Genomic DNA, 20,609 nt, shown 5'->3' on the forward strand with positions numbered 1-20,609 from the left:
CTAGGGCCTTGTGCTAAGGATGCCGCAAATACTTTTCAATATATAGACAATCATTCATTGATTCAGAACATAACATGTCAGAAAACAGAGCATTTCTTGTCATGTCATATCATATGAGAAATTACTTAAACGTAAATATAGCTTTACAAAGTTATTACTCACAGATGGCTCCAAAGCAGACAAATCAGAGCAGACGAATCAAATAACTTATGGCGCGTGACCTACACAAACATAACAAACACACACGCGAATAGCACTTAACTTATTTCATTTCGTTCTTAGTGTGTTTCTAAATCTTATCCTCATTATTATGTCTTAATCTTGGCCTATGAATGCCTAAGATGCAATGAGGATGCTAAAATGCACTTGAATACACTTAGTCAAATATGTTGAAAACATGGGCCTCTCTCGAGTGTAACTTCCTTCGCTTGAATGGTTTGTAAACTCTGCAAAAGCACTAGTTGTGTGAATTTTCTGCTCGACGGTCGCTCGAGCGTAAGACAAGGGTCCTTGCTTGAGCGCAGTTCTTGTCACTCGAGCCATCTGCAAAATGGTAAACTTTTAAGAGTATGCATTTTACGCTCGAGCTAACTTTTGGTCGCTCGAGCGGAAGTCCTAAAATAAAGGTGGTTGCTCGAGTGCAAGATCTGTCGCTTGAGTGGAGTCATAGAATTCTGGAATATCTAGATTGCTGTGCAAGATACAAACCATGAGTTTAAAGCTTCAAACTTGCTCCTTTGGGCTAAAACCTTTAGGAAACATTTAAAAACTCATGTATCATCACGAAACAAAGATCATTTCACAAAATCCAAGCCTAAAAGCAAGTCAATTCTTCAAAATTACACTTGACACTTGTATGTATATAATATACATGCATGAACTTAAACTTCTTGCTTCCTAAACTTGTACTAATGACACAATGAGAGAAGAATGAGAGAAGAATCTTGTTAAACTCTCAAAATTATGCAAGTATAGGCCCATGCATGTGGATAGGAGATGGAATACAACTCAAACTTCATGGATTTTGCGTGCAATGCATGATTCATGCTCAAGTCTTTTATCTAAGTTTACTTCTTGTATTTAATCTTCAAATTCTCTTGAATTCACATGTTATCTAACTCAATGTCATAAATCTAGAGTTAAATTCTTACCTAGAAGCCTTAATTCCCTTGATACCTAGCAAGTCTTGCTCAGTACCTCAAATTTCTTCAATTCCTCTAGCAATTGCTAGATTGATCTCACTTCTCATTGTCCTTCTCTCTCTCTCTCACATTTGGTGACTCAAAAGATGAGGAATGGAAGTGCATGGTTAAGTCTAGAGCTCATTTAGCTTTATATGGGTTCAATTAGATTAGTTAATTACGTTGAGTTAAGGTTAATCTATTGTTATTATTTTATTCTAATTTGTTGGCTACGAATCGAATTTTCGTCAAACCTATCATAAAATTCTAAAATTTTCAAATAACACATAAATCAAATCAATCCTGTGATCAGACGCCGATAAAGCCTGCAATTCGCAGAACAAAACAGAAACACAAATAGATATTCCTACAACAGACAGATATGAACACACATAATGCAATTAATTCAGAATTTCATCTTAATTACTTGTTAGACATATTTAATCATAGATTAAAGGCTAACCATAGGTCGGGGTTGTTGCAATTGTATTCGAGAAGGTCTAGTACCTTTTAAATACTTCGAAAAAATTGATCAATCTCTCAGTATTGCCAATGGTGGCTTCATGGAAATTAATTACAAAATATCCCATGCACAAATTTGCAACCAATGTATATGTCTCAATATCGAATTCCTATTAGTTAAAAATACGTCTCAATTAATTATCCTAGGTACCCCTTTTCTAATTATGATTGCACATTTTACTGTTACAAACGAAGGCATTTCCACTACCCTTATCAATCATGACATAGTTTTCAAATTTTTATTTCCTCCTCAAGAACATGAAATCAATACTCTCAAAACAAATCTTATTTACAAACAAAAACAAATTTGCTTATTACAAAAAGAAATTTCTTACAAAGTGATTGACCATGAACTACAACAACCTCATGTCAAATCTATTATTCAAAAAATACAATCTTTATTTGAAAAAGATTTATGTTCTGAACTATCTCATGCCTTTTGGCACCACAAACAGCATATGGTTGATCTTCCATATGAAAAAGATTTCAATGAATGACAAATCCCTACCAAAGCTAGACCAATTCAAATGGATAAAAAATTAATGGAACATTGCAAACAGGAAATCAATGGCCTCCTCAATAAAAAATTAATTCGTCCCAGCAAATGTCCTTGGTCTTGCCTTGCTTTCTACGTCAACAAAAATGTTGAATTAGAGTGAGGCACACCTAGGCTAGTTATCAATTATAAACCATTTAACAAAGTTTTACAATGGATTAGATATCCAATTCCCAATAATTTTTTTTTATTAAACTGCTTTTATGAAGCCAAAATATTTTCAAAGTTTGATATAAAATCTGGTTTTTGGCAAGTCCAAATCTCCGAGAAAGACAGGTATAAAACTGTTTTCATTGTTCCGTTTGGCCACTACGAGTGGAATGTAATGCCTTTTGGCCTAAAAAATGCTCCCTCTAAATTTCAAAATATTATTAATGATATTTTTAATCCCTATATTGCATTTACTCTTGTTTACATTGATGATATCCTAATTTATTCCAATTTTGTTTCTCAACACAACAAGCATTTATATAAATTCTACAATATTATTAAAAATAATGGTTTAGTCCTTAGTGCAAAGAAAATGCAATTGTTTCAAACATCCATTCGTTTTCTTGGTCACATAATTAACAAAGGCACCATCATCCCCATCCAAAGATTTATTGAATTTGTTGACAATTTTCCAGATGAAATTCGTGATAAAACCTAATTGCAAAGGTTTCTTGATAGTTTAAACTATATTCAGAATTTTATAAGGATCTCCATAAAGATACAAAAATCTTATATACTCGTCTCCGCAAAAATCCTTCTCCTAGGACCCATGAACACACCATGGCTGTCCAAAGGATCAAACAACGCACCAAATTTCTACTCTTATTATGCTTGCCAAATCCTACTGCTTACAAAATTGTAGAAACAAATGCTAGCGATATCGGTTATGGCGGTATTCTCAAACAATTATATAAAGGTAAAGAACAATTAGTTCGATTTACCTCTGAAATATGGAAAGGACCACAAGTATGGCATTCTATTATTCAAAAAGAAATTTTGTCTATTGTTTCTTGTATCAAAAATTTTGAATCTGATTTATTAAATAAAGAATCTTTACTACGTATTGATTACAAAGCTGCCAAAGAAGTTTTAGAAAAGGATGTCAAGAACATTATTTCTCAACAAGCTTTTGCCCGCTGACAAGCAATCTTATGTGTTTTTTATTTTAAAATTGAATATATTCACGATGAATCCAAATCTCTCCCTGACTTTCTTACTCGTGAATTTCAGCAAGGAACTCCAGACATCTCCAACTCAAGCTCCATCAAAAACAATTTAAATATCAACATATTTTCAACCACTACCGCCGTAGAAAAATCTGTGTTCAAGAATATTTCTATTGGATGGCCTATCGACTCAATAATCCCACACAAGCTACTTCCTCTAAAGGAAGACTTAATTCCAGGCAAACCTCTGCTGATCATGGGTATTATACTCATGATATTGATTATTCTATTACACCCATAACTGCAGACCAACAAACCTTCTTCCTCAAAAGCCTCGACACTAAACCAGAAACCATCATCTCTCATTACTTCCCCAACAATTGGCATTATCCTCAACATTCTGGCCAAGACTCTTGTATTTACTATGAAAAAAATTCTTGAAAAGAACTTTAAAATACAAATTTGACCAATATATTTTTTCCCTCTCTAATACTTGTAAACTTATGTAGAAATAAGGATGCATAAATTTATTCAGGAACATTTCTCGAAAAACCCACTTATTGTGAGGATTGATCAAAGTCATGTTGATCAACTAAAAAATATATTAGCAAGTTACACTCGACTCTATTGGAATTTAGAAAAACCATAATCTAATTTATATGTGTTAGTTAGTGATAAATCCAATCTAAAAAGGATATGAGGCATTATGTCCAAACGACATTTTTCGTTGATGAAAGGTTCACACTTTGTGAAATAGTTTAGTGAGAAGTCCTAGAGAATATTTTGTTTCCAATTTTGTGATGACCTGGTTTGTTAACCTTCTCATTTCTTTTGTTTTAACCTCGGTTTTGCCACGCTAGTGTGTCGGGTTTCACTTGGAGTCTTGTTAATCATTTGGGTTTGTGGCGTCCAGAAGTTGTTACTCAAATAAATCCTTATTCTTGTTTATTCGGTGTTGACTTTCACTTGTTTCGGAGAGTGCACGGCCGAGTCCGGAGTGTCCAAGAGCGAACAAACAAATTTCTGGATTGCTGGGCCAGGGCCGCACGTGCGCCAGGGGGGGTGAGGTCGCACATGCAGGAGGGAAGAGTTTTGGAGAGTTGCATGCTGTCTAATAAGCAGGTGCGGTGTGAGAGGCGGAAGGAGGTGGTCGCACGTGCGGGGATGAGGGCCGCACGTGCGGGTGCATGTGCGAGACGCTGGCAGTCCGAAAACTCTATTTTTTTATCTTATTTTGGCCGAATTTGTATCATTTTCAAACCTCTCCTCACACTCTAAAAGTCATTTTTGCTCCTCATTCTCTCTAAAAGCTTCCAACAAACACCCAAAACCCTTGATTTCTTGCAATTCCTTGGGTCTAGATCCATCTTCCCTCACAAGTCTTGAAGATCAAAGCTAGAGCTACATTGTGTATGGTTAAAATTGTAAAATTTATTAGGAAACCCATTATCGTGTTGATAATACACGTACACTTTCCTTTGATTCCCAATTTTCGCAGTTTAAAATTTTCCTTCTTGCCATAACCTTTGTTTTCAAGCATAACTTTGTTCCCAATTAGTGTTAATTTTTTATACAATTTTCGTTTTTCCGTTACACTGTCTTACTGTTTTTGTAAATTCATGTCACGTGTGTCTACCAATTTAAAAACTTGACTATAAAATATAAACAAAAGGTAGATAACACAAAAATTACGCATGGGAACAAAATAGAATTTTCTGAACACTGCTTTTAAAAAATTATACCAAAACAAGGTGTCTTTTATTTTTTTGGATGCACAACATACACTTTCTTGAACACAAATAAATTTTTTGGGTGAACCAAAAAAGAGGGAATCATAGACGTAGGCCCCTCCGTCCTTGTCCCAACTATCACATGCAAGTGAACTTCTTCAAATGCAGGAAAGTGTACCCACCACCACCAAAGATCTCTCCTTGTATCATGGATATGTCTATATAATCATATGTTGACAGTGTGGTTCTCTCGCACACTCCCTCTCCCTCTCCCTTAAACTCTTTCATTTTCCATTGTTTTTGCAGAAGCAGTGTGCTTACATTTGTACATAGCACCCATTTTATTTTTGCATATTTTGCATTCCATTTTTTAGAAATGGCGAATGACGCTGGTCATAGTTACATCGTGCAAAGTATTACATCCCGAGAAGCTGTCGGTGAAATTGCGAGGGAAATGGTGGTCGAAACTGATCACAACTTGATAGAGGCATGGAACAGTGCAACTAGATATTATTACAACCATTATCACAAAGTCCCTCGAAATACATCAATACTTTCGGGGCGTTTATGGATGTATGAGTTGTTTAACGGGCACCAAGGCCAGTTTGAAGATGCTGTCAGTATGTCCAAACCAGTGTTCTTGTTGTTATGCGACACGCTTCATAGTTTTGGATTGACACTGCCACAGCGGGAGCATGGCGTTCCGCTAGAAGAGAAGGTAGCCATTTTCATTTGTGCATTGCAGGGAATGGATTGGAAAGATTTGCAAGAACGGTTCCAACACTTGAAGGAGACTTTGTCACGCAATTTCCATGAGGTTTTGCAAGCTATGACACCGTTCACATCTGTTCATAGTAGGAGTCTTACGCCTGAGCAAGTGCAACAAGGGGGTTACCCACATTTACAATCGCAACGGCGGTACCGGCCATTCAAGGTGACACTTTCCATAAAATTTTAAGTATCACAGTGGCGACATATACCCTGAATTTTGTATTTATACTTTCTGAATAATGGTGTGTTGCGTAGGACTGCATCGGTGCACTAGACGGCACGCACGTGATGGCTCGTGTCTCGCTTGGAGTACGCCACTTCGTACTATGGCCGGAAAGGCGTGCCAACACAGAATATACTGGCCGTATGCGAGTTTGATTTGTGCTTCACCTTTGTGTCAGCCGGTTGGGACGGGAGCATGCATGATAGCAGGGTGTTGCACTACGTGACAACCGAGCCTAAACATCGCTTCCCGCACCCCACACCTGGTAAAAATTTTAAACATTTAACAAAGTAGTATAATTTTAAAATAATAGAAGACAAATTACGACATCATACTTGCTCTTGAACACAAAAATCTGTCTAAATTACTATTTACAGTTGGTAATTGATTTAAAAAAAAATATAATTTTTTTAAAAAATTTATAATTTTTTTTAAAAATTTATAATTTTTTTTAAAAATTGTGATAATGCGAACATGTCTACATGATACTGCGAACATACACAATATCATTTTAAAAAAAAATTGTAAATAAACAAATTTATGAAATAAATTAATTTGAAAAATTTCTACGTCGAAACAAAATATTTAAAACTACTATTTACAAAAAACAGAAATGTAATTTAAAATTGTTGTATTTGACAAAAAAAGTATTTCAAAACAAAATTGGAAAACAAAATAATTAGTAATACAATAATAGCAAATTTATTTTTTTGGAAAAAAAACAAAAAAAAAACTGCAAAAAAATTGTAGGTGGAAAATCAGTTTATGAAAATCAAAATTAATTGAAAAATAATTACTTGCAAGAAAAATAATTTGAAACAAAAAACTGACTTGAAAAAAAATTATTTGTTACTAACAATCTGAAATGTCAGTTTAAAAACATTATAAACTTCTGATTTGACATTACGATTTTTCCTAAATTATTGTAGGTGACAACCATTTATAAACCAAAAAAACTCTTTTTGAACGATGTCTTATTGGTAGTAATTTTGAGTTTTGTGATTATAAACTGCAAAGTGACAACCAAATGGTCACTAACTAGGCAACAGTGAATAACATTTCTGTGTTCGTTGCAGGAAAATACTATTTGGTGGATAGCGGTTATAGCAACAAGACAAGGTACCTAGCCCCACATAAGGGGTATAGGTATCACCAAAATGCCCATCGGAATCGAACACCACAGAATGAGTTCGAACTGTTCAATAAGGTACATTCGTCATTGCATAGTTGTATTGAGCGGACATTCGGTGCGTGGAAGTTGAGGTGGGGGGCATTGCGGAATATTCAGAAGTTGAGTTTCTCTAATCAAGTGACCTTTGTATGTGCGTCGATGGCGTTATATAACTTCATATTCTGACACAGTGAAATTGATGAGGTCACGCTGGCTATCCCAAACAGCACCAAATACGTGGCCCCCGAAATGCCCGACCACGATGAATACACACGGGTTGCCGATGTGATTGAGGAAGGGGACTCCGACCCCGCAATGGTAGCTGTAAGAGGGAGCATTACGTACCAACTAAGACGGCAACTGAACACGAATATTTGAAACATTAATGTTGGTTAAATTTATAATGTGTGTAACTGAGATTCAAATTTATATTATCATATCTTCTTAAAAAACGTTTGGTTTTAATATTCTGATGTGTTCGGTAAATTACATTGTGAACGAATTTTATTTGAACAGGAAGTATGTCCAATCATTAACATATAAAATACATGAAGGATGTATGTCCAATAATTTTGTGATTCTTTTTGAAGATTTTTTTACAAATTTTACTTAGAAAGTGACTATATAATATAAATTTAACTTGATGTAGTGTGAGACGTATTTACAATAAATTTAATTTATATAAAAAAAATTCTAAATCGATAATATTATTTTTAATTTTAATCATTTAGAGTAAATAAATTTGGATGGTGGGTCACCACAGCCATTAAGGTGCTTGTGATAGCAATTCATCCACGTGGTTGATGGCAACCTCTTTGGCAACCTAACCATCGGAGAGTAAACAACCTAACCACTAAAAAAAAAAAAAAAAAAACCTAACCATTGATTTTTGTGAAATCGATATATTTAAATAGAAAATTTGTACACACTATTCATACAAATTTTTAATTGAGGATGTTTCTTGCATGTATGGTTCCATTTTAATGTGAAAATTTTTATATACATGTACAATTTTTTTTTTTGTACATGTTACATTGTTTAAGATAGAAATTTTAAAAAATTATTATGAAAAAAGTGATGAATGATTCAAATTTAATATTTACATCATGAGATTCAAATCTAAAAGGAAAAGGAAAAGGAAAAGAAAAATTCTAGATAAAAACAAAAAAGGAAAAGAATGAATAAAAACAATCAGTGTGTTTGGTTTGAGTTTTTTGAATTAAATATTTTGAAAATTGACTTTTTTGGTTTTTGTGTTTTTTTGTTTTTAGTGAATATTTTTTAAATTTTAAACATTTTTTTACTTTTTTAGATGCACCTTACTTAGATGTATCTTAAAAATAAAAAATTTGTGAAAAAATATTTTAAAAAATTAATAAATACATAAAAATATAAAAAATGTACTGAATTCTTGTATTTTTTTTTATATTTTTGGTATTTAGTGAATTTTTAAAAGATTTTTTTTATATTTTTTTTATTTTTTAGGTGTATTTATGTTGGTTGTGTTTAAAAAGTAAAAAAATTGTTTAAAATATTAAAAAAATTTAGTAAAAATAAAAAAACACCGAAAATAAGAAAATAAAATTTTCTGAAAAGTATTTTTTAAAAAGTAGAAACAAACAATTAAAAGGAAAAGAATCAAAAAAAAAATGACTAAGGAAAAAAGAAATAACGTTGAAAGGAAATAATGAAAAGAAAAGAAGGAATAACTCCTCCAACACCACCACCACCAACAAAAAAAAGAGAAAGAAATAATGTTAAAATGGAATAGTTGAGAATTAAAAGGAAAAGAATCAAAAAAAAAAAAAATGACTAAGGAAAAAAGAAATAACGTTAACAAAGTAGTATACTGGCCGTATGCGAGTTTGATTTGTGTTTCACCTTTGTGTCAGCCGGTTGGGACGGGAGCATGCACGATAGCAGGATGTTGCACTACGTGACAACCGAGCCTAAACATCGTTTCCCGCACCCCACACCTGGTAAAAATTTTAAACATTTAACAAAGTAGTATAATTTTAAAATAATAAAAGACAAATTATGACATCATACTTGCTCTTGAACACAAAAATCTGTCTAAATTATTACTTACAGTTGGTAATTGATTTAAAAAAAATAATTTTTTTTAAAAAAATTGTGATAATGCGAACATGTCCACATGATACTGCGAACATACACAATATCATTTTAAAAAAAAATTGTAAATAAACAAATTTATGAATAAATTAATTTGAAAAATTTCTACGTCGAAACAAAATATTTAAAACTACTAATTACAAAAAACAGAAATGTAGTTCAAAATTGTTATATTTGACAAGACAATGTATTGACAAAAAAAGTATTTTAAAACAAAATTGGAAAACAAAATAATTAGTAATACAATAATAGCAAATTTATTTTTTTGGAAAAAAAACTAAAAAAATTGAATGGCCATTTGTATTTATTTCACCTAAAAAAATTGTAGGTAGAAAATTAGTATATACAAATCAAAATTAATTGAAAAACAATTACTTGTAAGAAAAATGATTTGAAACAAAAAACTGAAATGTCAGTTTAAAAAGAAAACCTCCTCGAACACCACCACCAGCAACAAAAAAGAAAGAAATAATATTAAAAAGGAATGGTTGAGCATAACAAAAAAAGAAAGAAATAATGTTAAAAAAGAATAGTTGAGCATAGGTAGGGAATTCTAAATTGAGTGAAATTTATTTATTTAATTTTTTCTGAGTTTTATTTCCATCAGCTTCCCGCCTCTATATATATATATATATATATATCGGGGAGGGGAGGGGCAGCAATTGAAAGTTTTGATAACGCCACCATCAATACCTCCTCCAACACCACCTATACCACCACCTCCTCCAATAGCACCACCACTACCTACACCGCCACCGATACCACCGCCAGTACCTATACCACCACCAACGGCCTCCTCCAACACCACCGCTACCACCTATGCCCCCACCAATACCCCACTGCCACCACCAATACCTCCTCCAACACCACCACCACCTATACCACCATCAACGCCTCCTCCAACACCACCACTACCACCTATGCCCCCACCAATACCCCCACCACCGCCACCACCAATACCTCCTCCACCACCACCACCACCACCACCAACAGCTCCCCCTATTCCACCACCACCACCTATACCACCACCAACACCTTCCCCTATTCCACCACCACCACCACCAACGCCTCCTCCAACACCACTACCACCACCTATGCCGAGGGAGGAGAGGGGAGGGGGAGGGAGCTTTGATAGCAGAGGGGAGGGGAGGGGAGGGAGGGAGGGAGGGAGGGAGGCGAGGGGAGGGGGATGGAGGGAGCGGTCTCGCTTTTTCTTCTCTTCTCGCTTTTTCTTCTCGTTGAAAGAGACAGGGCAACAATGTTGTCTGTGGCTTCTGCTGAAACACAAAAACCAAAGCTTTCTCATTCTCCTCCTCCGCCGCACAAACAATTGTCTTCATCTTCCGAAACCCATGTTTTCCAATCAAAGCTTCCTAACATTCCCATCTGCAACCACCTACCTCCACATTTACTGCTTCCAAAACCTCTCTTAATTCCTAGACAGACCCTGTCTCATCATTGATTCCACCGGTAAATCCTATTCTTTCTCTGAAACCCACCTCATTTCCCAGAAAGTCACTGCTGGATTCGTCTTCACATTCATAGGTGCTTTGATGATCACCCGTTGAAGCAGCTTCCTTGAACCTTTCATCTCTCCACATCACTCTTAGCGAGGGGAGGGGAGGGCGGGCCGAAAGGGGGGAGGGAGGGAGGGAGGGAGGGAGGGGAGTGAAGTGAGGGGAGGGGAGTGACGTGAGTGACGGGAGAGGAGTGACGTGAGGGGAGTGACGGGAGTGAGGGGAGGGGAGTGACGTGAGTGACGGGATTGACGTGAGGGGAGTGACGGGAGTGACGTGAGTGACGTGAGTGACGTGAGGGGAGTGACGGGAGTGACGTGAGTGACGTGAGGGGAGTGAGGGGAGTGACGTGAGTGACGTGAGGGGAGTGACGTGAGTGACGTGAGGGGAGTGACGTGAGTGACGTGAGTGACGTGAGGGGAGTGACGGGAGTGACGTGAGGGGAGTGACGGGAGTGACGCGAGTGACGTGAGGGGAGTGACGTGAGTGACGTGAGGAGAGTGACGTGAGGGGAGTGACGTGAGTGACGGGAGTGACGTGAGGGGAGTGACGCGAGTGACGGGAGTGACGGGAGTGACGTGAGTGACGGGAGTGAGGGGAGGGGAGTGACGTGAGTGACGTGAGGGGAGTGACGGGAGTGACGTGAGTGACGGGAGGGGAGGGGGTTGGGGGGGGCGGGGGGGTTGGGGGGGGGTTAGGGCGGGGGCGGGGCGGGGGGGGGGGGTTTCTTGGCACTCCAACAGATAGATCTGATACACTTGGTCCAGAACCATTAGAAAGCATGCAACAGCACTTGTTGCTTCTGGTCTGTTTGAGGAAGCAATTGACCCTACAGTTGCTTCACAGGTAATATAGTTGCTCCATTTCTACCTCTCTCTTATCCGCACACACTTGCAATCTTAAAAAATGGAGAATTTACACTGTTTGGTGTGAGGAGTGGGAGAGAGCCTTTAAATGGGGGTAGTTTTGAAAGAAAATAAAAAATGGAAATTCAGGTACAACTAGAGCACTTCCCAAATTGTTATGGCATTTTTTTAATATGGTTTAGTTTTGATTTGAGTTTGTATGCTAATCAAACAACATATCTATGCTTCTCATGGAACCTATTATTTCAGAAAAGTGTATTTGCAGTTGGCATGATCTGCTGTGAAGAAGAAGGCCGTTTGAAGGAGAAGCCTGTCTTGCTGCAAAGCAGGTAAAGACTATTGGTCTTGTCCTTTAGTTTCCCCCTAGGCGTTCATCAGGAATGTTGTGTTGCCTCCTGCATTAATTGTGTAAGCTTTACAATTTTGATTCTCATCCCACATGAGGCTAAACATGGTACTATACATGAAGTTAACTTCTGAAATTTCATATCATGAAAAAAGAACCTTAACTTCCCACTTTGAGCATGCAACCCATATTGGGATTTGGGCAGATAGTCTCATTGCTGTATTTATTACTTGAAATCCAAAGCCATTAGTTGGAATATGCTATGTCTAATATTAGGTTAAGTTTGGTAATCTTTTTAAGCTCTTTGTACTAATATTGCATTTGTCCATGTCTTTGGAATCTTAAACAGATTATTGCAGCAGGTCCTTTTACCACAACTGACAACTTGTTCTTTGAACCTCTAACTGAGCTGCTAGCATATGCACAAAGAAAGCAGCCTCAGTTAGAGTAAGTTTGTGACGCAATCCACTCTCAATGCCCTGCCTAATGTAGAAAACGTAAAGAAAGAGCATGATCATGACCCAAATTTTAGCTCTGGGTTGGACATGCTTTTGCATATCTCTTCCAACTCTTCAAACCAATCCGATCAGTCTCTGCCCACAAAAATTGCAAAACTCGAAGCTCGGATGGTTGGAAAAGCTCCCTCAGCTGCGCCTGCCCCGGCGCAGGCCACCTGGCCAGCTGCTCTGTGTGTGGCGAAGTATGGAGTTGCTGCTACTGCAGAGAATTTGTCCGAGTCCTTGCCTTCAAGCGATTCTGATGATGATGTGAAACTTGAATTCTGTTTATTCATTTGGATTTGTAGTTGTTTTGATCTTTCACACATGTTTGAGATGTAATGTGGTCTGTTTTGAGTTTGTTTATGATTGCTAGCTCAGTAATAGGCATGATAATAACCCTGCCAATTGACGGTAAAAACGGAATTCCAAATCTTAACCGGGCTGCGGGGTCCAAATTTGACGGTATATGGACATAGAAAATGTTACATTAATGTTTTAGTTGAATCTTGCAACTTCTGGAATGACCCAAATTTTAGCTGAATTAGCATTAAAAGTTGAACAGCCATTCTTTTCCTTGAATTGTTATAATCAATTTCCCAAGTTTGGCTGGAAAGTTCAGCTTATGGATAAACTTTGTATGAATCCAATTTCAGGTTCAATTGAATCTGAGGTTTGATTAGTTTTGGAAAAAAACTTGGTGACTTTGAAATTGTAATGAAGAATCAAATTGAATCTAATTTATTGAATTCTGTTTGTACACTTGCGTTTGTAGTTGTTTTGATCTTTTGCACATGCTTGAGATGTAATGTGGTCTGTTTTTAGTTTGTTTATGATGCTAGTTCAGTAATCTGATAAAGCCGCGAATTAACAGCAAAAACGAAATTCCAAATCTTAACGGGTTGTGGGGTCCAAATTTGATAGTATATGGACCATAAAAAATGTTGCATTAATGTTTTAGTCGAGTCTTACAACTTCGGGAATGACCCAAATTTTAGCTAATTAGCATTAAATATTGAAACAGCCATTATTTTTCTTGAATTGTTATAATCAATTTTCCTGTTTTTGGAGGAGAAATCCAGTTTAGGGATAAGTTCGTATGAATCCAATTCCAGGTTCAATCTGAATCCGAGAGTTGATTAATTTTGGAAAATACTTGGTGACTTTGAAATTGTTACAAACAGATTAAATTGAATATAATTTTTTGATCCTCAAATTGACACAACAGGTAACTATGCAGTCATTGATATCTGAATTTTATATGGCAGCTTGTCACCCATCGGGGGTATAATGGCAAGGAAGTACATTAACTTGTTCGACTTCAAGAGCGAGCTTTTAATTTGTGCTATCAACGTAGCTCTAACTTTCTCTTTTTCAAGGAAGGTTTCACTAGTAGATTGTTCTTGGTCAGGCAAGCCTATATGTTTAATTCAAGTTTTAGGATTGAAAAATTGATTTGTGAATTTCATATAGTCCGTTACGAGATTGAGTTAGAATGTGTTATGTGCTGTTAGTAAGATGTCATCTTGAAGTTATTCTCTTACTTGGCTTCAAAACCCAAGTATGGGGTTGAAGGGGATACATGTTGGATTTTGTGAGTGAATGTAGATATGCAAGGTTGCATCCATGAATAAAAGGTAACTATAAGCACAAGAATGTCCGAGCGCACATTCACATTTTCTGCTTGTTTCTTTAAAATCAACCACTAATAGTTGGGAAATGTATGCTTGCATGAACAATACAATGCGGAATGCCTGTAGCAAAATTGTCCAAGAAAGAATTAGAAGGTTAGTAAACACACCAAATGATTGAAATTATATCCTATTAGGACAAACAAGAAAAAATGGAGTGAAAAACAATTGCAGGATTGATAAATAATGATAGAGATGGAATTTATTGTTGCCAATAATATAACTAATCTGTGGAAGTTCTGTGAGCTTTTGTGTATTTAAAGAACTGTTTCATTTCAGCTGATGATGCACTCACCCTCGACTTGTATGTGTCAGTGCATGCTTGTGTGTTTCTGTACATTTTTTTTAATTTTAATGAGTTGTCTTGTCTAGATTCGTGGACTGTTGGAGTAATAATATCTCACAATTAGAAGTTCTGCATTTCCTCTTTCGGAAACAGATTTTGTGTTTTAGTTGCTGTGATTTACGGTCTGGTTCACCTGATTTTTTATTTTTATTTTTATTTTTTTTTCACGAAGCATTATGGTTCACGTGCTTTTTAAAAATCTCTGAATTTTTTCCTTCTTTTTGAATTCAACAATGTTGTCTTTTTACTCTTATGATAGAATGGAACGGCGCATCTCATACAAGCAAATACTCAAAAGCGCCGGAAACTTGAAGAAGATGACAACTCATCTGCTTCTGAACATGTTGAGGTAGACTTCTATATAGCAATTGTTTGCTTGATTGGAGCTTCAGTGTGGTGATATCTGTCTCAAGTATTAAACCTTTTTTCTAGCCATTTATAATCTTTTACTTTTTCAGCCTTTGTTATTGTCTATGTTTTTTGAACACGTAACGGTAATTTTATGATATGTTTGATATTGATATGCTATCATTTACCGGTACTCTTCTTAGGCATGGCTTCTTTGGTATTAGCTGTTATTTCTGCATTTTTTCTCTTAGATTTTATTTTAATGAAACGATAGCATAGTGATGCTTACATATGAATGAATCAGGCTGTGGCTGACATAGGACAAAAGGTTGTGGAAACCACAGACCCCAAGCCAGGTGTAGATGTGAATAGGAGAAGACAAGGCCGTGGTAGGGGGCATGCTGCTTCAGGCAGGGGCCGTGGTTCCAGAGTTAATGGTCAGGCGAAAACACAAACTTCTCCTCCAATTAATTCACCATCAAATGGTCAGCTTATCAACTCGCATCATAAGGTATGATCTGTACAACATGACTTTCTCCGATTTCTTTCCGTATCTTCTTCAACTACTGCTGCTGCTCATATGGAATTGTGAAACATAGCAGCAGGGGATGCCCTTTTACATTGTGATTGGGCCCAGTGGAGTACCATAAGACGTTGATACTTGGTTGCTAGTAATTGTAGTACCATATGAGCTTAACGCCTGTTAGCTCTGTTGGATATGGCACTGTTACATTTGTTCACTGTGTTATGCAGAAACCTTCAAATTATTAATGTAGGCATTATAATATAATAAAAAGAATGTCCCAAAATATTTGCTGATCTAGAAAGAAATGGGCCTAAATTATTGTGAAGACCAGACAATGAATTGTGGATGATTGATATCCTATCCTCCATTTTTTGTCATCATTATTTTGTGTGCTGACTTAGTATATGGCCCAATTTAGACTATATTGATTTATATTTTCTTCGCAAGTAGCTGTTCAATTGTAATCATTTCCCTTCAGAACTGATTCCTGCATGTGACATTGCCATTTGGCCATCATTATACTATTGTGGCATTGGCGAGGAGAGTTTGCTATGGAGTATACAACACTTAGAATTGTTAATAAATGTTGATTATTTATTCTTGAATTAAGGAGTAGAATTCTGTATAACTTTACATACATGGAAGGTCGCAGTAATGAATTTTTGGGGATAAGATAGTTGTTTTTGCAAAATAATATCATCTGTATCATGTCTATTAAGGTACTACATAAATACTCATTGAAATCCTCCTTGAAATAAAACACTGGTAATAGAATGTAATTTACTGCATATAACGTGGTAAAAAATGTCACAAGATACACAAATTAGAAAAAGTCCACATCTATTAGATTGTTCCATGCCACTACTGTATAATATTTGAATATTAATATGGACAGTATCCTAAGAGTGGCCTTGACTAATTTTGAAATCTTTTAATTTTATCCATCCCATGAACTATTTTTCCACCAGCTTTACGTAAATTTTGATATGAGATCACTGCTGGTTGGTGTTTTCATTTTTGTTGAAAATTCCACGGTAAGGACACAAGGATTAGTTTGGTTTTTAGTATTTATAATTAGAGATATATATCTTGGTAAGTTAAAAAATTAATGGGCCCATATGTGCTGGGCTGGAGATCCCCCGGATTATTAAAAAAAGTAATTATATATTGATAAGTCATGCTATCATATGCATTGAATGTGCTTCTAGGTGCCTAAGCATTAAGTGACAGTATCAAACCAAAGATAAGTGCATCACAATATCTTACCAAGACAAGCATCATGATACACCTTCGTCCTTCTGAGTTGTTGAGACACATGTCCTTTTTTGTAATTTATGTATTAAACTCAAATTGTATGCATCAACTAGGCATTGGCTGGCAATGCCTAAGGCTGGTGAAGAATACTGTCGTTCTTCCTAAGGCTGCATCCTATGTGGTATAGAGAAATACTGATACCTGAAAGATTCTGAAGGCGATTAATGTTTGTCTTATGTGTTTGTTGTTATTGTTTGTTTGATAAAACTAGGTTTATTTTGCAAGTGCAGAAAGACGTGAAAGGATGACTTTTGCTTGTGACTTTATGGTTAGCAGCAACATCAAGTGATTTTTATGGTGGTAATCCATTTGCTGTCTTCCCTTTGTTTTCCCCCCTTTTGCAGGATGGTTGGTCCAAAGAACAAATTGGGAGTGATGACCGCTCTTCACTAGAGGTATTGTGTTTAATTGTTTTATGGTGAAATTTGTTTCTGGTAGGAGCTTTGATTTGCTAAAAAGGGGAATTGAAAGAAAAATCTTCTGCTGCATAATGTCCGTTTTTGTTTTTATTTCTTACTATTTTGGAGATGGTTAGATAGGATAATCCCACTGCCTTAGGTATTCTTGCAGTAGATGCAGTAAGCTTTTGATTTCTCATGATCGTGTATGCTTCTGTTGTCAACTAACTTTAGGAGGAGATCACTTCTTTACGTGCAAAAGTTGCAGCATTAGAGGAGGACTTCAAGAAATCCTGTCAAGAGGCCGCTGATTATCAGCAACTATGCCACCAGTTAGAAAAGGTATAATTATCCTTCACTCATTTGCAGTGTTCAGTTTTGAGAAACTTTGTTCACTTCAACCGGTGATCTCTGTTTTCATATTCGTTATTGAATTTCACAGGAACTGAAGGACCTTAAAGATTATGACCAGCAAATGAAGCCAAAGGTACGCTTTTCAAATCTTTATGATCCCTCTAATCAATAGCATTGTCATTCTTCAGTGTTGTGTTTGGCTGTTTGATTTATTTGCATAACCAATCTGCTTTTTAAAACACTTGATGTATTAGCTTTTGCTTTCTTTGTTTTTCATGTGCTATAGGTATTTGACTGGTTTGTCAGTCTGATAGTTATTGCTTCCTTCTTTGATGCAGAGAATGAAGATAATGTCTGATCTGTTGATATCTGTTTCTAAAGCTGAGAGACAAGAAGCTAGGTTGAAAGTACGCCAGGACTCTTTGAGACTTGGTAGTGTGGGTGTAATCAGGTACCACATATATTCATTTTGTTTTTCAGTAAAGAAATACTCAGAATAAATCATTCTCCTTCGATTTGGTTCCCACAAATTTATGGAGAAACGAAGACATGGGAGGAAACTGACCTCCAGAAAACACGCAGGAAAGTTGCTAATAAATATTTCTTCTCTTGTTGAAAATAGATGGTGACTTGAATTATCTGGATTGTAATAATTTATGTTATATTGTTCAAACTTGTCAGACTTAGTCTCTTTCATATACCAAGGATCAAAATTTCGTTTTGGTGTGTCGTTTCAGTCAGCTTGGAAACAGAAACATTTCGTTTTGGAAACACAAGGGAAATGATAAAAAATTTGGAAACGCATGAAAATATTTGGAAGGAAAAAAAATAAAGGCGATATAAATGTTTATGCAATCTCTATAATTAAATAATTGAACATGTGTTGTACGCATTTCTTCACATAAAGGGCACAAGTATACACTCCGGAAGTAAATTCAATGCAAACCAATTGTGTATGCTATCTGTTTCTTTACCCATGTATATTGCAAAAATATGCTATATTCAATTGTGTATGCTTCTGGATGTTTTTGGTTGTCTGAATGGGATTAGAAGCTCTCAAATATGCCTTCATGTTTTGGTGATGGCAATTGATATATAGGATAATGCTTTTTAATTTGCTATTTTATCAAGTCAATAGTGTTATCCTAAACAGTTGTTTGTAATTACCCAATGAGAGATACTATTTGAAGTTATGTGAAGCCCTTAATTGTTTAGATGTTGCCACCGCAGAACTTTTTATAACTCTTGATGTTTGAGTTAAAAAAATTCCATTCATCTTTTCCTTTGTTGTTTGTCAATTTATATTGGATATTAATTTTTTGTTTAATAAAATTGCAGAGCTGGAACTATCATATCTGAGACATGGGAGGATGGTCAAGCACTTAAGGATCTCAATTCTCATCTTGTATGTTTTTCTGTATTTTGTTATGAAATAGCGACCATCGTAATGTCCTGGCTCTTTAAATTTCGTGTACTTGCGTGGGATGACTCAAACCTTTTTTGGGGCCCGAAACGAAAAAAAATCTAAATGAGGGCTTTCTGTAGTTCCATAGGTTTTGTAATTTTTGGCCACTTATTTATATCTAATAAAACTATGCTGTGCATGTGTGTAGTTATTAGTCATATTTGTGCTTAAGAAATCTAATTTGGATCACATACTAAGAAATCTAATTCCATAATCCATACCCAATTGGCAAATTAAATTTGGATTTTGAGTTAAGTGAGAATAGTCAATGTATTGACTCCATACTTTAACCGAACCAAGTTAAAGCCTTGTGTCCAATTAGGTGGGATCGGCTGCATGAATCAAATTTTTTATTTTTGCTCTGTCAAAGGCTCTATAGTAGAAATTAAAAAAAATTAACGTGAAAACTCTAAAATCAGAAGCACAGGAGATTTAGGAATTGATGGAATTTGAGGTCCATGATTCCAAAATCCTGTAATTTCTCTAATCTTATGACTCTAGATCACACGAGCATACCCCTAGACAAAGATTAATATATATATGGACGGACTTGGCTTCTTTTGTTTTTTAGTGGGGGAAGTATCAATATGAAATTCTCGTTGGATAAGAAATATCTGGCCGTATTTCTTTTAGTAAAGAATTTGACCTTTTCATTACACATTCTCGTTTGTCACATATCCTACTTACTGTACTTTCCAACTTGAGTGTTCACTGCCAACAGAGTGTTATGGTTTTGTGTGACCTAGTTTGATTCACTGCTTCCTCTATGAACTTTGGTGGCACAATAAACTCAAATTTCATAATACTGGAAAGATTTTTATCTGACCTTGATTTATGAAGTGCTTAAATTCAATGATCCAAGTCCATGAAATTGTTCTAATAGAATTTACATTGATGTGATTTTTTGTTTTATAGAAACATTTATTAGAAATAAAGGAAGCTGTTGAGCGGCAGCGAAAATCATTGAAGAAACGACCGACAGGTAATTTTTTTGAATCTTCATAAATCTGATTGTTGCTACTTTTTGACTACTTTTGTGTTTTCTTTGGCCAATTCCAAACTTCGAATTTTTGACTACTCTTGTTTGTGTAGTACTCTTCACTCCATATCTCCCAACCAACATGATTTATCAAAAAAAAAAAAAAAAAAAATTCTCTCCCAACCAACATGGCCATCCATTTTAAATCCCTGTTTTCAAACCTTTCCTTTTTTGCTCATCCGGGTTTTCAAACCTGGAAGGCTGCTTCGTATTACCATTTAACACAATTGAAGCATTGCCAAACATTTTTCTAGGAAAGTGGGACTGTGACATTTGAAAAACACATATTCCAGTAATAGAGATTAAAACCTGTCAAACCTTGACATCAAGACTGCTTCCTAATTATTGAACTAAGTAAACCTCACCCTTCTTCCCTTTCGTGTAACGTCAACAAGCTATAATTTTCTATAAAATCAGACAATTCCTTAACAGCAGAAGAGATACTCTTAATGATGCAT

The 20,609-nt window shown here is 35.8% G+C and overlaps 1 protein-coding gene across 1 annotated transcript in view; it reads left to right on the top strand.

Moving 5' to 3' along the window:
• Positions 1-12,718: 12,718 nt before the first annotated feature.
• LOC145789074 (serine/threonine-protein kinase TOUSLED-like) overlaps positions 12,719-20,609 on the top strand; it is a 14,343-nt gene continuing 6,452 nt past the window's right edge. Inside the window, exons 1-11 of the mRNA XM_082910630.1 lie at positions 12,719-12,956; positions 13,327-13,343; positions 13,513-13,593; positions 14,967-15,056; positions 15,360-15,566; positions 17,240-17,290; positions 17,528-17,635; positions 17,736-17,780; positions 17,986-18,098; positions 18,986-19,052; positions 20,028-20,094. Coding sequence (XP_082766756.1) covers positions 12,719-12,956; positions 13,327-13,343; positions 13,513-13,593; positions 14,967-15,056; positions 15,360-15,566; positions 17,240-17,290; positions 17,528-17,635; positions 17,736-17,780; positions 17,986-18,098; positions 18,986-19,052; positions 20,028-20,094 — 1,084 coding nt within the window. The remainder of the gene's footprint in view (positions 12,957-13,326; positions 13,344-13,512; positions 13,594-14,966; positions 15,057-15,359; positions 15,567-17,239; positions 17,291-17,527; positions 17,636-17,735; positions 17,781-17,985; positions 18,099-18,985; positions 19,053-20,027; positions 20,095-20,609) is intronic.

This window comes from Camellia sinensis, unplaced genomic scaffold (assembly GCF_055761805.1).
Source record: "Camellia sinensis isolate YWXY unplaced genomic scaffold, ASM5576180v1 Unanchor1, whole genome shotgun sequence".
Taxonomy (NCBI): Eukaryota; Viridiplantae; Streptophyta; class Magnoliopsida; order Ericales; family Theaceae; genus Camellia; species Camellia sinensis.